The sequence below is a fragment of the Macaca thibetana genome, chromosome 14 (assembly GCF_024542745.1).
Source record: "Macaca thibetana thibetana isolate TM-01 chromosome 14, ASM2454274v1, whole genome shotgun sequence".
NCBI lineage: Eukaryota > Metazoa > Chordata > Mammalia > Primates > Cercopithecidae > Macaca > Macaca thibetana.
This window is the reverse complement of record NC_065591.1, coordinates 113,241,830-113,264,043: the sequence shown is the minus strand read 5'-3', so window position 1 is coordinate 113,264,043 and position 22,214 is coordinate 113,241,830. Positions and strand designations below refer to the sequence as shown.

The following is a 22,214-nucleotide window of genomic DNA, read 5'->3' as shown; positions in this document are numbered from 1 at the left end:
GAGGATACCCCATTTCAAAGGGAGCGTCCAGCTCCACGAAAGGGGAAGGCAGCTGCTTAATCTTCCCTTGGGAGCTGGACAAGGACAACCCGAAAATTCTCCTTCAAACTGTCTGCACTCTGACCACAATGGCCCTAACAACCTGCCTCATCTGAACACATATTTGTGTTTGCCACATACAGTACACAGTGTCTGAGCCTCATCTCTCTCCTCGGGAGGGATGGTAAGCCCTGCCACAGTGAGAGAAGGCTTGTGACAGGCCTCTGTGAACTGCGAGGTGCCAAATGAATGTTGGTATTTTTATTACTGCTTTACATATTACCTATTCAAATATCAAGGTGAGCACGGTGCATTCCCAGTAAAGCACCACGTGGATGGGAACTATGTCTGCTAGCTCTTCTGAGGACTCCACATCACTCCTGACATGCTGCTTAGGCTGCCCAGCCTGCATGGCTGCTCAAAGACAACGTGCTCATCCTGTCAAGGGATCTACTGGGTTTCACCCTAGTGGCTCCCGGCATAATTAGAGGGTCACCCCTGAAAGCAACCCCCACAGAACGAGACCAAACACACGTCCTTGGCCTTAATCAATGATGGGAGGCTGGAAACAACCTTTTTTTTTTTTTTTTTTAACAAGTTTAGAAATTCTCTAATGCCCAAAGATGAAGATGAATTAGCATTTTGGAACTAGAGAACTAGCCCCGCCATAGGAATTGGTATAATCAGGATCGATACTAGTTATACAACCTTAAGGCAAAAACAGAGTCTACTTCCATAGCACAGAATGAGATGAAAGTGCCCACACAACACAGCCCAGCAAGGACTGGCTTCATTTCAATGTCAATAATATACAAAATAATAATAATAGCCGGTTTCAGGGCTGATACCACTACGTTGTAATTTGCTGATACATGCAGCATATATGCCCTGAGCCCCCACTCCATGCCAGGCACTCTTAGGTCCTCAGGATAAAGAAGTCAGTAAAACAGATACTGTCTTTGCCCTCATAGAACTCATAATCTTAGAACGTTTAGTAAAATTCACACATTTGCAAAGGTCTGTTTTTAATTTAAAGTAACTGTGGATACAAATCAGTGACTTCAGGTACCTGTCTTTATAGTCATTTCTGGCATTATTGGTCTCTGCCATGGACCATATGTGTCCCTGATATGCCAAGGCACAGTCTGCATTCTCACACAAACGGGAACCAGGGTGGAGGGGAGGGGATTGGGGGAGGGGGCTGACCTCTCGCCACCTGGCTCCAGCGCTGCTAGAGATGTACACGTTTGTCTTGCTAGCCAAGTTCTTTCCCACCGAACCTAAAATGCAAGAGAAATAATTATTTTTAATTTCAAGAGTATGTCAGATAATCACCTTGCCCAGCCAGAAATTCTGAGTAGTATCTAGCAACTAAGAATGCCTTCAAACCACAAAGAGTGGTTACTGCTGGAGAGGTGGGTGATCACTCTGCATCTGGCTGCGTATCACCAGACAGCCGAACCCCTTGTGAGAACAGGCAAGGCACACTTACCAGTGGCGATGATGAGGCCCGGAGCCGACTCCTTGGACAGGATGGGCATTCTCCGGAGCTGGAGGCTGAGGAGCTGACTGAGGCGCTGAGCCAGATGAAGGGAACAGCCCTGGGAAAGCTATACAACCAACGTTTCAGGCAGTGTCAGCACGTAATACCATGCCTAGCGCTCCCTGTAAACCCTGTGGCCTGTGTGAAGGCACTGCAGCTGACACGGGGCAAGGAGGCCTGGCCCAGAGGAAACCAGACTCACAGCCCAGCTGTCCCCACACCCCCCAGACAGAGAGGATCATCTGGACCCACATAAATGTCCCATGGAAGAAGAGAACAATCACAACTTAGAAAGGCCTTCTGAGACTCTCAGGGAATAACAATTAGAAATCAGTGTCATCTCGAGTAGATGGGAAAGTCATCATCTCATCCTATCACTCAGAGATCCTCTCAAGTGACTCAGAACTAAAGAGAAATGAAATGATTTTGTCATATACACTTTCTAAGTCAGAGATGTATTTTAAATAAGATTCCAGCAATTCTGTCATAAGAAAGACCAAGAATCAGAGGTCATAAGTCTCATGGATAAGCTCCCCTGATGTACAGTATCAATGCGATATAAAAACCAAAGGACAGGCATTAAATTTTTTGCCATGTATTTTACATTTGCACAAAGGTGTACATATACAGGGCAAGGCTTCAAGTGATTCAGTCTGGCTTCCATCACTCATGTCCAGATTTTAGTAGCTCTGCAAGCAATCAGGACAACGCCTTTTGCCATATGGTCACACTCAGTTCTCCTGGTCAGAAGAGCTTGTTCAGTGTTACTTAGATGTGGCCAGGGTTCTGCACAGGAGAACTATGTGCTTATGTGGTTATAGTCAGGTAAAAATGGTAGCAAGGTTTGCTGGATTATTTGCTACTTATTTTTGTCACAAAAGGATCTCTAACAAGTATCTGTCTGGCTAGAGTCTCAGTTTGACCAATGAAAACTGGAACAAATTAGGCTGGGTGTCAAAGAAATATTTATTTGCTCACTCCTCTTTGTGACTCATGCTTTTCTGCCTGCAAGGAAGTCTATTCATTGAAAAGTTCCTGTTATCCTCAGGTAATCAGACTTATCCATTTCCTATGCATTCCTTCCACCACCTAAACTGAGAAGAAGAAACTGAAAGCTGATGAACTGTCCTGTAGTTCATAAATAAACTGCTCAGTCAGGGAAACAAAAAGCTGAATTTGAGTGATACCATTAATTCAATTTAACTAAAGCCTGACCCCCGTAGCACACTCAAAAACACCCAAGTTCCAACCACCCCAGGATCTCACCAAGATGCTGTAGAAGACACTACTAAGGGAGGAGGAAGCACCCAGATATTTGTCTATATCTATTTATAGGCTGCCTCTTTCCAAAATTAGATTTGATGTGGTAAGCCAAGACCCATTGCTAAATAGAGAAGAAAAACCAAGAAGTAAATTCAAAGAAATGTTCCCAAGGGCCACAGATATATCATACAGGGGAGTGTCCACATAGCCCACCATGGACAAACAAAACTCAAAAATTCAAAAGACCAAGTAATGGTCTAACTAAACAAGTAGTACTAAAAGTGAATACTACTTTTTTTTTTTTTTTTTTTTCCTGAGTTGCTTCTGCCCAGAAGTGGTAGTGAGACCTTGGAGCAGAGTTTGGGAACTCCAAATGTAGCAACACAGATAAAAGTCTGCTCCATGTGATATTAATAGAATCCTATGTGATACTGTATTTTTTCAATTAATACTAGACATAGGAAACTACCACAGAGTAGGGCTCTTTCCCTTATATCAAAAAGCAAAACAAGATTAAAACATCAATACCTCACAATTGATTTTCTCTCCATATCCCGTGAAGGCTGGAGCCTGAAGAAATTCCCAGGTTCCCCCTTTGTCAAAGGTGATGACCGATCTCATGTTCTCCTCATTCATAGAACCATTAATCAGAGTAGCAATGTAGACTCCTTGCAATCCTTCCACTCGGTGGAAGTCAGCAAATGGCTCATTTGCAAAATACCTACAATATGAAAATAAACAGCTATGAACCTGAATTGGTATTTGCTTGTTATTATAAATAACATAAACCTTGACCATTTAAAAGTATACAATTTTGTGGCATTAAGCACATTCACAAAGGTGGGCAACTATCATTACTATCTAGTTCCAGAACATTTCATCATTCCAAAAGGAAACCTCATACCCACTGGCAGTCACTCTCCATTTCCTCTTCCCTTCCCAAGCCCTGGAAACCACTCATCTGCTCCATGGGTTTATGAATTGGCCTATCTGGATATTTTATATAAATGGAATCTACAATATGCGGTCTTTTGTATCTGGTTACTTTCACTTAGCATAATGCTTTCAAGGTTCATCCACGTTATAGCACATTGTTAGTACTTCATTCCTTTTTTTTTGGAGACAGGGTCTTACTGCTGCCCAGGCAGGAGTGCAGTGGTACGATCACGGTTCACTGCAGCCTCGACCTCCCAGACTCAGATGATCCTCAATGATCCTCCTACCTTAGCCTCCCAAGTACCTGGGACTACAGGTGTGTGCCACTACGCCCAGCTAATTTTTTAACTTTTTGCTAGAGATGGGGTTTCGCCATGTTGCCGAGGCTGGTCTCGAACTCTTTAGCTCAAGTGATCCACCTGCCTCGGCCTCCCAAAGTGCTGGGATTACAGGCGTGAGCCACCATGCCCAGCCTGGTAATTTGCTATTTTAAAAAATTGTTTCTTTTCAACTTTTAGGGCCAAAAGGCTTATCTGATCAACAATTCCTAACAGGGGGGTTAGAATGATGAATATAACATACAAAAGTTGACGTAAGAGTCACATCTATTACATCACTATCGAAATTGACTCCAAATCCTCCAGCGAGCCTTCAACAACAGAAATCATTAAGTCAGACCTACAAGACACTAATAACAGTGCTGAGGCTTAAAATTCAACCCAATCTGTAGGAACACAGCTCAGGGTTACACAGCCTCTCTCCAGGTACTTACAATCTAATTATCCAACACTCTGATCAGATAGAAGCCCACAAGGTCTTCTGTCAGGAAGCTCAGCAGAACCTGTCGACTCCTTCCTGAAGAAACTGTACATACAGCAAGGATGGATCTAGAAAGCTTGGGGTCATATTCTGAAGAGAATACGGCCTTCCCAGGCTTTATCTACTATGCTGATACCCTAATGCCACAGGAAAGTGGTTTTGTGCTAAAATGATACAAGCATTACAAATAGAGCGGATTTCTGAGAAATTGTAACCAGGGTTCTTACGTGACTGTTAAGACTGGAAGCTTAACTGAGTGAGGTGGCTCACGTCTGTAATCCCAGCACTTTGGGAGGCCGAGGATGGGGGGATCACAAGGTCGAGGGATCGAGACCATCCTGGCCAACATAGTGAAACCCTGCCTCTATTGAAAATACAAAAATTAGCTGGGTGTGGTGGCACATGCCTGTAGTCCCAGCTACTTGGGAGGCTGAGGCAGGAGAACAGCTTGAACCCAGGAGGCACAGGTTGCAGTGAGCCAAGATCGTGCCACTGCACTCCAGCCTGGGTGACAGAGCAAGACTCCATCTCAAAACAAAAGAAAAAGAAAAAAGACTGGAAGCTTGCCCTTTATTTCAGGGGTTCTGAGCCACTGGCTACACAATAAAGCAGAGAAACGCTGCCCTCCGTCATCCGTCTCCACACAATCTCTTCAGCTGGAGGACTGCCCTGCCACATCAGACAGAAAGACCCAAAAGACAACCTCTGAGGCAGGAAAAGGAACACTAGGAGCCCCACCAAAGCTGCTTCAGGCTGAGGGACTGAGCACAACGCTGAATGAAATGCTGGAGCTGAGACCAAATTCTCTGACATGCGGTTTCCTTAGGCCTAGTTCAGTTCTTTTTCAGGGGCTTCTTAGGAACCAGCTGAAGGTCTCTCCCTCCTTCTCTGTTGACCTCTGCTCTACCTCTCTGGGGGTTATCATCATAAACTGTCACCCCACCAGTTATGGGCTTCTTCTACATATCTGGGAGGTCTGAGTTTCTCTCATTTAGATGAGCCCTGTTTCTTTCCCGAGTCGGATTCCGGGAGTTTTATCTTTTACTTCTAGGCAGAAGCCTGTCTTCCTGTATCTCACATGCTCCTCCACCAGGAGTCCCAGCTCATCCTTTTCTTTCCCCCACTTGACCTGCCCTACAACAATTTGCCCCACCCTAAGCACTTTCTCTGAGAGTCCACTTTCTCCCATTTTATCCTCACTGGCCCTCCCCCAGGCACTTCTCCCCTTCTTCCCGGAGTACCCAGGGCCAAGGCTTACCAGGAAGCTCACCAGGTCTCCTACAGCCCCGCTCAGTGCAGAATCCACACCCTGACAACACCCCCACCAACTGGGCCCGTGCCCCTCCCTAAGGTGACCCGCGGGCCTGACATCTCCTCAGCACATTAGTTCCTCCAAAGCATCCAACATCTAGCTAGTCCTTTCCATGAGACTCCCACCTGGCACATCCCACCAGGGCCAGGGTCATTCCCCAGAAAGAGCTCTTTCTCCATTTCTCTAAGTAAATCAGAAGCAGTTCCCACACACCATCCTTTCCTATTCAGTTCAAAGACTTGCTCATTTCACACACCAGTTTACTCTAAACCAGCCTGCCCACGTGATGTGCTAATTCACCTTTATCCCATTTCATCCGGCTGAGATCGAGATGCAGATGACAAAATGTCACTCAGCTGAGTACAACGGAACCTCTCTAGTCCTCAGATAAAATCTGAGAAGAATGAGAAAACCGAGTAGGACGTTGGTCTATGACTCTTGACGTGAATCTATTTCCAGTTTCTTCACTGGACTGTGCGCTCAGGCAAGGAGGGGAGGCCTTCATAACTCTGCAAAGGGCCATCGCTCTGGCTTCTGGCTCATACTCTGTCCCAGCATGAAACATTCACCCTGAATATCTGACACATGCGGAAGACAAGAAAATATTTAGCAAGCTGTGACTTTTCCATTTCATAACCAGGGGCTTTTAATGGTGAAAAAAGAAAGATTAAAGCGTCAGTGAGAGGTCTGAGGGACAGTGATTCACTATTTTAATTATTTAAAAAAGGAGACTATTATTCACCATTAAAATGAATGAGGCACTGATCTATGGTACCCATGGATGAACCCTGAAAACATTATGCTAAGTGAAAGAAGCCAGACACAGAAGGTCACATATTATTGTATGATTCCATTTATATGAAACACCCTGTAAAATAGGGAAAAATCCACAGAGACAGAAATCAGACTGACAGCTGCCAGGGGCTGGGAGAAGGGGATAGTGGAGAGAAGCGACTTAATGGGCATGGGGTTTTCTTTTGGAGAAATGAGAAGCCCATGAAATTAAACAGAGGCGGCAGTGGCGCAAGATTGTAAATGTATCGAATGCCACCGAATTGCCTACTTTAAAATGATTAAGCTGATGTTATATACATTTCACCTCAATAAATAATATGTATTTTTTGGAGACAGAGTCTCGCTCTGTCGCCCAGGCTGGAGTGCAGTAGCGCGATCTTGGCTCACAGAATCCTCTGCCTCCCAGATTCAAGCATTTCTCCTGCTTCAGCCTCCCGAGTAGCTGGGACTACAGGCACACGCCACCACACCCGGCTAATTTTTGCATATTTAGTAGAGATGGGATTTCACCATGTTAGCCAAGATGGCCTCGATCTCCTGACCTCCTGATCCACCCACCTTGGCCTCCCAAAGTGCTGGGATTACAGGCATGAGCCACCACACCCAGTCAATAAATAATTTTTTCAATAAAAAACGACAAGAACCAGCCTGAAGGAGGTAGGATCTGCCACTGACCAAACCAGGACAAGCTGAGCATCAAAACGAATCATGGCAGGAATGGTTTATAACACATTAAATAATAATTAATCCATGAGTCTGTGTCAGGGCAGGAAAGGAATAAAAGATGACAGCGCCTCCAAAAGAGAAGAAACAGGAAGTGGAAAAGCACCATCAGAGATCAGGTAGAAAGCTGGGCACGTGGATATCCAATAGGCCTCTCCAACCAGGTAAGTCCCAAACCAAGTTCGTGGTCTCCCCCTAATACTGCCCCTGCCCCAGATCTCCCTGACTCCCTGTGTGGCCGTCTCTTTACAGGCAGCTCAGGTGAAGCAGCAGCAGTCCCCGGCTCCTCCTTCTTTCACACCCCTCGTTCCCATCCATCAACAAATCCCATTGGCTCTACTTTAAAAATATATTTAGGGTCTGACCATTTCGAGCATCTCTAGTGCCACCACCCTGGGTCCAGCCAACATCCATCCCTACTGGCCTGTATCTCTGCAATCCTTTCACAACTAGTCTTCCTGTTCCCGCCTTTGTCCCCTACAGTAGTCAAATTCCCACACAGCATTGAGGATAACTTCTGTAAAAGATAAGCCACATGAGGGCTCACTTATAATTATTTATAACACTATTCATTTATGTTTTACATTCTTTTCATTACATAATGCAATTCACAATTTTTTAATGGAAAAAAAAGAAAAGGTTAAATCAGATCATGTCCATCTCCCGGTCTAAACCTTCCATCTCATTTAGAAGGAAAAAACAGGATTGAGTGTGGTGGCTCATACCTGTAATCCCAGCACTTTGGGAGTCCGAGGCAGACAGATCACTTGAGGTTAGGAGTTTGAGATCAGCCTGGCCAACATGGTACTGTCTCTACTAAAAATATAAAAATTAGCCTGGCCTGGTGGCACACGCCTGTAATCCCAGCTACTTTTGAGGCTGAGGCAAGAGAATCACTTGAACCCAGGAAGCGGAGGCTGCAGTGACCCAAAATCACGCCACTGCATTCCAGCCTGGGCGACAGAGCGAGACTACATCTCAAAAACAAACAAACAAAAAAACAACAACCAAAAAGAAAAAAACAAAGCTCTTCACAAGCCCCTGAAGGCCCTATAGGATCTGAGCCCTGCTCTCTTAGGTACTGTTTCTTCCTTCTCTCTCCCTCTCTTCAGCCCTTCCAGCCACTCTGGCCTCCTCCCTGCTCCTAAAACACCAGTGCAGTCCAGCCTCAGAGTCACTGTGCTTCCTGTCTGCCCTGCTTGCAGTGCTACTCGCCCAGGGTTCTGCCTGGTTCCTTCCCTCATGTAATTCAGGCACCTGCTTAAATGTCCCCCTCCTGAAGCAGCCAGTAGAATAAAAGAACACCCTTGCAAACCCCCGTCCCCTGATCTTGCTTTATTTTTCTTTTCAACATGTTAGCAGGCAGATCACATACTTGCTTATGTTCTATCTTCCCCAACTAGAATACAAACTCCATGGAAGAGGGACTTTGTTCTGATATTTTATTGCTTCATACATTATTTTGTGGCTATACCTAGATCGCTCTGGCAGAGAGCAGCAGCATAATTGTGAATAAACTGACAATGGAATGAATTGCCCAGAAACAGTGGGCACAAAGGCATGCCCTCAGACCTGGCTGTCATGGCTGGAGAGCCAGACTCCATCCCAGACCAGTCAGCTTCATGCAGGAGGCTCTTTCCAAGAGCAGAGGGGACTCTAACCACAGCCACACAGGTCACCCAAGTCTGGTTGTCAAACGACAAATCAGAATAAATGGTCCTGAAAGGATCTTAAGAACCAATTCATCCCTCCCAAACCCCAAGTCCTCCACCACCCCTTGATGGGTGTGGTGCTCATATATTGCTCACTGCTGGACTGCAAAACAGCTCTAAACACATGATTTACAGATAAAAGATCAATGACGTTGGCGCCTTTCCTTACAAAACACTGCAATTATCTCTTAAAAAAAAAAAAAAAAAAGAGTAATGACATCAATTAACCTGATCCACTGGCCGCATATGCCAGCTCTCACTGACTTGATATTTTCCAAGTGCTGTTTTTCAATGCTCAGAAACCACAAAACCAGAACACTGAGCAAAAGGAGCTCAAGGGATTGATTAACACAGTAGCTCTGACCCTAAATGTTACCTAGAGCTGTAGTTTCCAGACTTGGCTGCACAGAAGAATCACCTAGGGTGCTTCTTAAAATCCTCATAACCTGGCCACACCCCAAACCCATCCCACGGTGATCCCCGGGCACGTGAGCCAGACATTGGATTTCTAAAACTTCCCGGGTGAATCCATATGTGCAGCTAATGCTGCAAACCACTGAACCAGAGAGAAGCTAATGGTTGTGTTGGCCTAAGAAGGCAGAAGGACTCACAGTCTCCTTACCTCACCAAGGTGTCACTGCCGGCCCCTCCTGGGCTGTAATAGAGCACGTTCTCCAAGGACAGGGAGAACTTCAGCCCCTCTGCCTCTGAGATGTATAAATTGGTACGGTTGTTACTGTGGCTGACACACACAAACACCTGGTCCTCGGAGGCATCTGCGATGTAATATTCCTTTGGAATCAGAAGTCAAAAAAGATATGTCAAAAAACAAATGTGCCCTGTGGGCTTTTTCTATACACACGGAAGCAATGACTTTCAAATGTCCTAGTGACGAATGTGTGCCTAAAGCCCACAGGAAGCTCCCTAACCTTGGCAAAGAAGCTTTGGCGACTTTCCCTTTGGAGAACCTGAGGCGGATCTGCAGCTTAGCGGGCCCCTTACTGGCAAACGGGGCACAAAATAACGGGCCACTGCACTGCACAAATGACCTACAAACCTCTTTCTGTTAATAATGTCTCCCTCATTTTCCCATGAGACCTTTCATTCGTGCAAAGTACAATATGGATTAATGCATTTCGCTTTATTTTCCCTAAGGTGACCAAAGGAAGGCAGAATCCATAGAAACTAGCAGAGAACTGGCAAGACGGTTCTCCATATGATCCCATTCGTTGGGTGGAAGGTAAGTCAGTGAGCTGCTTACCTTTCATCAAGCCAACTGCCAGTGTCAAGACGTTTCCCTGTGACCTCCTCTCTGTGGCAACTCCTCTAATGACCCCATCCCATGCAGCTCTTTCCTATCCATCTTCATGTTATAAAGCTGCATATGTAAGCACTTGCTTACGTGTGGCTTCTGCTGCTGCTCAGTTCATAGTCTCTCCAACCTGTTTCTAAAAGGTGGGACCCAAATCCTATCCCCTGTTGGAACTCACCCCTTGCAAGCAATACAGCAGGTACTCAATAAAAAAAATTCCTATCATGCACAAACTTCCCATTGCTTCAGTACTGGCACGTTGCTCAGATGGCACTGACTCTGGCTCCAACCTCTCTCTGCCAGTGCTGCTGCACTTAAAGCAAACTAAGACCCTCCTTCAGCTCTGCTTCAGTGAAGTGGGAAACACAGACCACAATGGCCAAAGTGAAACTGCTCTCTCTAGAGACCTCTCTGGAAAGTGACTTCAGGGAGGCTCCATAAAATATCCACTCCAGCAGGCCATCCCTGCAACACCCTTCCTCTGACCTCTGCGTAAAGACAGTGACACTTCTCCCCAACCTCAAGCAGACCCCACTCACATTAATAGGATGTCTTGTGACAAACTGGGCTGCTCGCATGGGCTTCCGGCCAAAGGAGACCCAGAGCTGGACAGAAGACTGCTGTTGACTGCCCAAGAGATGCTGCCAAGGAAGAGGAGAAAAAAAAAAATTAATGGTGCCACATTACAGTCATTCAAAAGCAGCAAAAATAAAAATAGAAGAACCAGATTCTTCCAGTTCTACTGGAAACACAAAATAGAGACTGATTGCAAATTCATATTTTTGCAGCGTCTGCCATCACTGGGCAGCTTGGGTTGTACTGCTTCATCTTAGATACCTGGTTTGCAACAGACACTAGATACTCCGTGGATAAGGAAGGAAATGGTATGATGGTAGAACTTGGACTAGAGGAGGTTGTTGGAGGCTGCCAACACTTCAGTAGAGTAAGAGATAGAAAGAGGATTGTGTGATGAGGCTGAAGAAACAGGCAGGGAGGAGCCTACAGCCCCCAAACCACTAAAGGGTGAGATCAGCCACACACCATGCACACAAAACATGTTCTTTTCTTCTTTCTACTCCTATTTTTAGATTACAAGGATGCTGCAGTCACAAGGCTTTAATTTGCACCAAGACTTGAGAGAATATTCATTGATTCTGGTTTTCCATCTCTGAATAATCTCATTGAGGAAGGTCTTTTGCTAGAATATATATTCATTGGTAGAGTATTCAACATGATGTTGACCACATCACATTGCATTTTAGAGACTTTTAAGTCACAGCAAGAATCTTGGAAATGTGTATAAAAGCATCAGATTAAGAGCTAGCTCTACCAACTGAAAAAATGACAAAAATCTCTCTAGCTTTCAGTTTATTCATCTACAAAAGGAGAAGCTTATTTGGATCCAGACTTCCCTATAGATGGGTTTAAATGGTCCAGCAACCCTGTAAACACATATGCAAATTTTTTATATACACTTATTTATTTTGCTATGGAGGCTCCATACGTTTTATCAGATTCTCAAGAAAGTCCACAATTCCAAAAAAGATAAGAACTGTTACAGAGACTCTGTGTGGTTTCTTCCAGCTCTAAAAGAACACGGCCAGAAACTGAAGGCAAATGTTGCATATCTGTCAGGAAAGACACAGGGAGGCACACCCTCATGTGGACATAATCGTACAAATGACTATTAAACTTATTGAGATGTTGGGATTCCCAGCCAGAGGGGTTACTTTGGCTTCACTTATCCTTGACTAGGTTGCTGTTTATTATAGATATTAACTTCCTAAAGAGTAAGGAACATACCCATTTATTTTATCTGTAATATAACAACTCAGTACCCTGTGCTCACACATGCCCTATAAATACTGTGAGGACCCAGTTGATAAAGACAAAGTTACTTTTAATCCATTTGAGCAGCAGACATTCAAACTACCACTGAACAAATGGTTAAAAGTAGTTTGTTTTCAAGAAATCAGGTAAAGAGGTACAAAAGACTGCCCACCAAAATGGAAACCTGAAAACCATATTAATAGCTGTACTAAACATGGGGCTGTAGGAAATGATGGATCTATTAAAAACGTAAAAGCATATTAACTGAATGAGAAAACAATTCCCAGCAAAATTGTTATATATAAATTCCAAAAGCCCTCATTAAGCTGATAAAATGTTATGACTATGTCAGATGATTAGTTTCAGTCAGCCTATATACACACATTTTTGTGAATATATAGAGGAACATATCAATGAAATATACATTTTTATGCTTTGTTTTTTACTACTTCCAACTGTCAGTAAAACTTTAAAAAGAGTGATTTCTCAATGACACCCAGGCTCATCATTAGTTAAAAATACTTAACAATTGCTGCTGCAAGGCCTGAGTATTAAGAATATATTTCACAGGTCAGTCTTACCTCATAAATGCAAAAATCACAGAATACTACAATCATCGAACCAAAAATAATCTCAAAATGCATTGATCCCACTTCCTTCTTGGAGAATTATTCCTAAACCTGGACAATTCAGGTTCATTCTTAATGCATTTTTAAAGAGTTATTATATTGGTTTACTGCCACCAAGAAATATATTAACAATTAAGCTATGGTACACTAGTGATTGTAAGATGTATTGTAAGGCTCTGAGATTTTTCTTAATAAACCGTAGGTTTTGGGTTGGTTTGTTTTTTATCTCTATTATTATAAAAGCAAATCATACTCATGGAAAACATCCAACAGCACAGATGAGTACAAGGTAAATGCAGAAGCTCTGCTCTGACCTCCACATCCCTCCTCCCACTCTACCCTGCAGAGTGCCCAGTGGCTAACAGCTCTTGTGCATCCTTTCAGAAATACACTGTGCCACCACACACAAGCATACTTACATAGTGACAGACACTGCTACATCTACCCTCAACACCCATTATCCCTTTCCTTCCGAGCACTGGGACCCTGACAACATCCAGGATAAATGACTGCACTTCTCCACCATTTTTGCAGCTATGGCTAGTCATGTGATTAAGTACTAGTCAATAAGATTAAAAACAGAAGTCTTGTGTTGGATTTCTAGGAAGGCTGCTTAAATAGATGGAATTGGTGGGAAGAGGTCCTACTTGCTGTCTTTCCTTATTCTTCCTAACTGCAATAAGGACTTGAAGGCTAGTGTGGACGTCTTGAACCACGAGGTAATCTTGAGAATGGAAATCATTAGTCAGGATGGTAGAACGTTAAGACAGATATCTGGGTTCCCAAGAACATCAGGACACCAACATACCAGCCCAAGACAGCCTACCTCCAGGCAGCGAGGGGGAGAAAACTAAACTCCTGACTTGGTTAAGCAACTTTTCTTTCTAGTCTATTACCAGCAACCTAACACAATTCTAAACTGACACAGGCAATTTAATTTTTCACATATAATTTGGATCATGATATAAATGCTGTTTTATTACTTAACTTTTTCCATTAACAGTATATCTTACTGTCCCACAATTTAACATTTTATCACTGGCAATGTATCTTAGACATCTTTCCACTTAACAGCTATTGGTAGGCATTTGGGTTATTTCCAAAAACATTTCTTAAACACACACACGCGCACACACGTATATATTTATCACTTTTTCAGAACTGCACAATACTGTTGGTAGGATGCATTCTTAGAGAAGAATTCTTAAGTCAAAATTTGTATTTTTGATAGCTATCATGAAATGGCCCTCCTGAAAAGCTGTACCAGCTAACACATCCACAAACACACATACCTTCATCAACTACTAGGAATGATTTAAATGTTTTAATCTAAGTCAATCCTATAGAGTCTGAGAATTTATAAGAAGTTTTTTTTGTTTTTTTTTTTTTTCATTTCTAATAATTAAAAATAAATTTGGCCAGGCACAGTGGCTCACCCCTGTAATCCCAGCACTTTGGGAGGCCAAGGTGGGCAGATCACGACGTCAAGAGATCAAAACCATCCTGGCCAATATGGTGAAACCCCGTCTCTACTAAAAATACAAAAATTAGCTAGGCATAGTGGAGTATGCCTATAGTCCCAGCTACTCGGGAGGCTGAGACAGGAGAATCACCTGAACCCGGGAGGCGGAGGTTGCAGTGAGCCGAGATCATGCCACTGCACTCTAGCCTGGCGACAGAGAAAGACTCCATCTCAGAAAAAAATAAATAAATAAACAAATAAATCCATCTAGGTATGCAAATAACCTGAATTTCCCTTTATATTTGAGATTGTGTTAAGAGCAGAAAGAAATGGAGGAGGATCAAGAAGAGGAGAAAGGAACTAAATAAAGGATACTCTTATCAAGTAAAGGCCAAAGGATACTGCAATGAGCTATCCCACTGAAAGTTGCATGGCAGCTCAGCTAGAGAAAATGCGTAAAGAACTAAGCCCTCCCAGGGCATGCGGAAGCACAGGGCCACTAGTTCAGAAGCACCAGAGCCATGGGTCACATCCTCCCTTGAAGTAGCAACAAAGCTTCAGCAAAACATCCTCATCCACATTAATGTTGTTTACAAAAAAAAAAAAATCATAAATAAAACATAGCTAAAATCCGACATCTGGGATATTCCAGGGGGTAAAAAGGAGTGAGTAGATAGCTAAGGAGAGGTTGGCAAACGTGGGTAAGTAATATTGAAGCTGAATGAGGGCACATGGGGAGGTCATGTCAGCATTAACTGTTCTTTCGTGTAGGTTGGAAAATGCCTATAATAAAGTTTACAAAGTTAATATTAATTGGAAGCATTTCTAGGAACTCTAAAAATATACTCATCCATAAAAGCAAGAGAAACACTGACAAAAATCTTCAAAATCAACTTTTTCACAATTCTGCAAATGAAATAAAGAGTTGCAAAAATTCAAGGCACATTTATTCAAGAACAATGGCTGAATCTTGGCAAAAATAGCCAGCTTTGTGATGTTTTCATTTGCCCTAATCCCATCCCCCTCTCTCTAGCTCTGTGGTAGCCTTGGAAACCCACAGCCTCACATCTACAATAGCTGTGAAAAACAGCAGCCTAGCAGCCACTGGAGAGGACAGAATAGGTCTGGAGTTCCCAAAAAGCCTGACCTGTCTGGGGGCTCACAGGAAAGCTGCATTATCAGCACTTGTCCTTATATAGCCTGACTTGGTTCATGATATAGACAACCTTATAGCCAGCCAAGGTATTTACTGAAAACAGTGAATAAAAACTAGCAAATGCTTATCATCATAACTGCTGAAGACAGTATTACCAATTGGGAATGAAAAGAGGCTAACTAAAAAGCTTAAAAGGAAAAACTGGGGAAGAAGATGCCCTTAGGAGACTTCAATAAGCTCTAGAATATTCCTGGGACTCCACAAAGTCAAGCACATAAGAGCTGTGAGTATGCTCAAGAAAGAAATTAACAGGGTCTAATCTCTTACCTCCAGCTAATCTTGAAGCTCTACATAAGCAGGAAGTGAAGGCTAGGACAGAGTTGTAAACTCCCTGCCAAAGCATTGAAGGTATACCCAAACACACACCCAGAGGCCATTAGCAAAGGCTGAGGGACTTAGTGGTTCAAAGTGTTTAAGAAAATCTCTGTCTTATCATTAGCTGACCAATAAGCTAAATTATGAGATACTTCAGTAGCAATAACAATAAAGAACACAAACTTGAGAGCAGTATAGGAAACTCCCTGAACAACAAAACCAACAACAACAAAAACAGCAACAACAACAAATAGCAACAACACAAAACCCTGAGGAGGGGGTGTCAGTGGTGTGGAGCTGCCACACCATTTAAAATGTCCGGTTTTCAATAAAAAAATCACAGGACAAGCGAAGAAACAGCAAAGTATAGCCTATACACAGGCAAAAAGAGTGGTCAGTAGAAACTGTCCTTAAAAGCTCAGACATTAGACTAAGTAAAAAAAGAAAATTCAATAAGCTATCATAAATATGTTCAAAGGACTAAAAGAAATCATATATAAAGTATGAAAGGACAGTATGAGAACAACGCCTCATCAAATAGAGAATATCAATAAAGAAATAAAAAAATTAAAAAAGAAAAACAAGCAAAAAGAAATTTGGGAGTTGAAAAGTATAATAAATCAAAAGAAAAATTTAGTAGAGGCGTTCAACAGCAGATTTGAACCAGGAAAATAAAAAAGCAGTGAACTTTAAGACATGTCAATTGTGATATCTTAGTCTGACCAAAAAAAAATATATATATATTAAAAATAAACAGAGCCTAAAAGAACCGGTAAACACCATCAAGTGTCCTGACATACAAATTACTGAAGTCATTGATGAGATGACAGAATAAAGGAGAAAGAATATTTGAAGAAATAATGGCCCAAAACTCCCCAAATTTGATGAAAAACATAAATCCAGTAAGCTCAATGAATTCCTAAAAGGATAAACTCAGAGACCCATACCCAGGCACACCATAGTAAAACTGCTGAAAGCCAAAGATAAAGAAACTGGGAAGGCAGCAAAAGAAAAATGACTCATCTTATATAAGGAGTCCTCAATTAGACTAAAACTGTACTGACGGGCTTTACGAGTATAAAGATGAGACAATAATAGCACAAAAGCAGCAACACAATAAAGCTATATAATGACAAAGATTTTGTACACTACTGAAGTTACATTGTTATTAATCCAAACTAGATTTCATAAATTAAGGTATTTATTATACTCCCCAAAGCACAGATTAAGAAAACACCTGGGAAAAATTTAGTGAAAGAAGGTACAAGGGAATTTAAATGTTACCCTAGAAAAATCTGCATTTAATATAAAACAAGGCAGTAATGAAGTAATAGAGGAACCAAAAAATATATATATATATGAGGAATATAGAAAGCAAACAGCAATAGCAGATATATAGTCTACCTTTTAGTAATTACATTAAATGTAGGTGAATTAAACACCCTAATCAAAAGGCAGAAATCAAAAGAATGCATAAAAGACCTGACACAACCATATGCTCTTTACAAGGATTCAAAGATACAAATAGATTGAAACTACCAGGATGAAAAAATGGTATGCTCTGTGATATGGTTTGGCTGTGTCCCCACCCAAATCTCATCTGGAATTCCCACATGTTGTGGAAGGGACCAGGTGGGTGGTAATTGAATCATGGAGGCAGGTCTTTTCCATGATAGTGTTATTATCACTGTTCTCCTGATAGTGAGTAAGTCTCATGAGATCTGATGGCTTTTAAAATGAGGGGTTTTCCTGCACAAGCTCTCTTTGCCTGCTGCCATCCATGTAAGACATGACTTGCTCCTGCTTGCTTTCCACTCTGATTGTGAGGCTTCCCCAGCCATGTGGAACTATAAGTCGATTATAAACCTTTTTTGTAAATTGCCCAGTGTTGGGTATGTCTTTATTAGCAGCATGAAAATGGCCTAATACACCATGTTAACTGTACCCAGAAGAAAAGAAGAATAGCTATAATAATAGTCAAAATAGAATTTAAGACAAAAAATAGTTACTAGAGACAACGAAGGACATTTAATAATGATAAAAGTGTCAATCTAGAAGAATTAACAATCATAAACATACATGCACCTAACAACAGAACTCCAAAGCACATGAGGGAAAACTGCCACAATTGAAGGGAGAAATAAATAATTCAAGACGATAATAGTTAGAGATTTCAACAGTTAAAGATTTTCCCATCTTCAATATAGAACAAGGCAGAAAAGGAAAAAGATAAACTGAACATCACCATCAACCAGGTAAATTTAATAAACATTTCTAGAACATAATACCCGACAACAGCAGAATACACATTCTTCTCAAAGCACATGTTTCGTTTCACATGTTCAGCCACATTCTCAAGGATAACAGATGTTAAGTATTAAAATAAGCCTCAATACATTTTAAAAGAAATGAAACCATATAAAGTACATTCTGTGGTCATAATGGAATAAAATGAGAAACCAAAAAGACAAGGAAATTCACAAATATATTGAAATTAAACAACACATTCAAAAATCATCAGTGGGTCAAAAGGAATCACAAGAGTCATTAGAAAATACTTTAAGATGAAGGAAAATGAAAACATAAGCATATGAAATGCAGCTAAAGCAGTGATTAGAGAAAAATGTATACCCATAATCACTTATATTAAAAAAGAAGAAAAATATCAAATCAATAACCTGACTATCCACCTTAAGAATGTAGAAACATAGGGCAAACTAAGCCCAAAGCAAGCACAATGAAAGAAATACAAAGATTCGAGTAGGAATAAATGAAATACAGAAGAGAAAAAGAATAAAGAAAATTACTCAAATAATATACTGATTCTTTGAAAAGATTAACAAAATTTAATAAACTAGACTACAAGCTAGACTTACCAAGAAAAGAAGACTCAAATTATTAAAATTAGGAAAGAAATAAGAAACATCATTAACAACCTCACAGAAATAAAAAAGAAGATTAGTATGAATACTATGAATAATTGAAAATTAAATAACCTAGAAGAAATGAACAAATTACTAGAAAGATACAAACTGCTGAAACTAAACCAAAGATAAAATTTAAAAACTAAAAAGATTGAATTAGTAACCAGAAAACTTCCCACAAAGACGGTAAATTCTGCCAAACAAATTAAAGGATAAAAATGATTATAAACCAAGAGCATGTGGGATTCATTCCAAAAATGTGCACTGGTTTAGCATATGAGAAAGATCCATCAATGTAATAGTCAATGTTAACAGACTAAAGGAGGAAAAAAAGAAACATATGATATCACAACTGACACAGAAAAAGCACTGACAAAATCCCAGACTTTTTCATGATAAAAACACTCAACAACCTAGGAATAGAAGGGAACCTTTCTCAAATTGGTAAAGGGCATCTAGAAAAACCCCACAGTTAAAAATCATACTTAATGGTATAAGACTGAATGCATTTCCCCTAAGATCAGGAATAAGACAAGGATGCCTACTCTCTCCACTCCTAGTCAACATTTTACTAGAGGTTCTAGCCAATGCAGTTAGGCAAAAAAATAAACAAATAAAAGGCCTCCAGACTGGAAAGGAAGAATTAAAGGATGATGTTGTCTCTTTTAGCAGACCTAAGGAATTATCCTAAGGAATCTACACACCAAAAAAGTTAGAACTAATAAAGTTCAGCAAGGTTGGAGAATATAAGATCACTAATACAAAAATCAATCATGTTTCTACATACTAGCAATGAACAATCTGAAAATGAAATAAAGAAAAGAATCATTTACAATGGAGCCAAAAAGGATACTTAGGAAACTTTTTTTTTTTTTTTGAGATGGAGCCTCACTCTGTCACCCAGGCTGGAGTGCAGTGGCACGATCCCAACTCACTGCAATCTCTGTCTCCTGGGTTCAAGCAATTCTTCTGCCTCAGCCTCCTGAGTAGCTGGGACTACAGGTGTACCCCACCACGCCCAGCTAATTTTTGTATTTTTAGTAGAGACAGGGTTTCACCATATTGGCCAGGCTGGTCTCGAACTCCTGACCTCGTTATCCGCCCACCTCAGCCTCCCAAAGTGCTGAAATTACAGGTGTGAGCCACCGTGCCCAGCCAGGAGAAGTTTTTAACTAAAGAAGTCCAGGACTTATACACTGAAAACCAGAAAACCCAGTTGAAAGAAATTAAAGAAAACCTAAATAAATGGAAGACTATCCTTTGTCCATGCATTGGAAGACATAATATATTGAGATGGTAATACTCTCCAAATTGTGTTGAATCTGTAGATCAATCTCTATCAAAATCTCTTCTGTGGTTTTTGTTGTTGTTGTTGTTTTGGCAAAAAATTGACAAGCAGATCTTAAACACACGTTGAAAGAATAGCCGATACAATCTTGATAAAAGAACGAAGTTGGAGAGTTCTAATTTACCACATTCAAAACTTATTACAAAACTACAGTAATCAAGACAGTGTGATGTTGGCATAGGGATAGACATATAGATTAATGGAACAGAACTCAGAGTCCAGAAACAGGCCAAGTGCAGTGGCCTGGGCAACATAGTGAGACCCTGTCTCTTCAAAAACTTAGCCAGGCTCAGTGGTGCATGCCTGTAGTTGCAGCTACTCAGGAAGCTGGGGCGGGAGGACCATTGGGCTTGTGAGTTCAAAGCTGCAGTGAGCCATGACCATGCCACTACATTCCAGCCTAGGTGACAGCAAAACTGTCTCAAAAAAAAAAAAAAAAAAAGAGACAGAGAGAGAAGGAGTCCAGAAATAAATTCTCATATTTATGAGAAATTAATTTTCAACCAAAGTACCAAGAGAAAAGTATAGCCTTTTCAACAAATGGTGCTGGGACAACTGGTTATCCACATACAAAAGAATGAAGGTAAACAACTACTTCACACTAGATAAAAAAATTAATTGAAAATGAAATGAATCATAGACTGTAAGAGCTAAAACTACATAACTCTTAAAGGAAAAGGAAGCATATCTTCATGACCTCAGATTAGGCAATAGTTTCTTGGATATAACAATAGAACAGGCAACAAAAAAAAATTGATAAATTGAACTTCATCAAAATTAAAAACAAGGCTGGGTATGGTGGCTCGTGCCTGTAATCCCAACACTTTGGGAGGCTAAGGTAGGAGGATTGCTTGAGCCCAGGAGTTTGAGACCAGCCTGGGCAACTTGATGAAACCCCATCTTTACAAAAAATAAAAAAATTAACAGGTATGGTGGCACATGCCTGTGGTCCCAGCTACTCAGGAGGCTGAGGTAGGAGGACTGCTTGAGCACACGAAGATCACGGCTGCAGTGAGCCATGATTGCTCCACTGCACTCCAGCCTGGGTGACAGAGTAAGACCCCCAACTCAAAAAAATAAAAAGAAAAACTTTAGTGCTGAAAAAGAAAAGAAAGTAAAAAGATAAACCATGGAATGGCAGAAAAGATTTGCAAATCATGTAACTTATATATAAAGAATATATAGAAAAAAGAACTACTATAACTCAAGAACAAAAAAGAACCCAATTTAAAAACGGACAAAGGACTTGAATAGACATCTGTCCAAGAAAGACATACAAATGGCCAACAGCCACATGAAAAGATGTTCAACATATGTTCAACATCCTTAGCCATCAGGAATTCAAATTAAAACCATTAGATACCACTTCACACTTAACTGGGATGGCTATCATCCAAAAAACAGTAACAAATGTTGACAAGGATATGGGAAAACTACACCCTAATACATTTCTGGTGGGAATATAAAATGGTACAATAGTTTTGGAAAACCACCTGACCGATTCTCAAAAAGTTAAACAGAATTGTCAGCTGGGCACAGTGGCTCACGCTTGTAATCCCAGCACTTTGGGAGGCCAAGGTGGGCGGATCACAAGGTCAGGAGATCGAGACCACCCTGGCTAACATGATGAAACCCCGTCTCTACTAAAAAATACAAAAAATTAGCCAGGCGTGGCAGCAGGCACCTGTAGTCCCAGCTACTCGGAGGCTGAGGCAGGAGAATAGCGTGAACCTGGGGAGCTTGCAGCGAGCCGAGATCGTGCCACCAAACTCCAGCCTGGGTGACACAGCAAGACTCTGTCCCGAAAAAAAAAAGAATTGCCACATGACCCAGTAGTTATGCTCCCAGGTATAAACCCAACAGAATTAAAACCATAAGTTCACACACAAACTTGCACAGGAACATTCACAGCAGCACTGTTTGTAACAGTGAAATAGTAGACACAAGCCAAATGGCCACCAACTAATAGATGGATAAATAAAATATGTTATATTCATTGCAAATACTAGTCAGCCATTAAAAATGGTTAAAGTAAT

The 22,214-nt window shown here is 41.4% G+C and overlaps 1 protein-coding gene across 1 annotated transcript in view; it reads right to left on the bottom strand.

Annotated features, from left to right (window-relative positions):
• SORL1 (sortilin related receptor 1) overlaps window positions 1–22,214 on the bottom strand; it is a 179,197-nt gene that overhangs the window by 108,278 nt on the left and 48,705 nt on the right. Inside the window, exons 7-11 of the mRNA XM_050755570.1 lie at window positions 10,994–11,095; window positions 9,765–9,934; window positions 3,374–3,566; window positions 1,532–1,649; window positions 1,246–1,319 (exon numbers count right to left, since the gene is read on the bottom strand). Coding sequence (XP_050611527.1) covers window positions 1,246–1,319; window positions 1,532–1,649; window positions 3,374–3,566; window positions 9,765–9,934; window positions 10,994–11,095 — 657 coding nt within the window. The remainder of the gene's footprint in view (window positions 1–1,245; window positions 1,320–1,531; window positions 1,650–3,373; window positions 3,567–9,764; window positions 9,935–10,993; window positions 11,096–22,214) is intronic.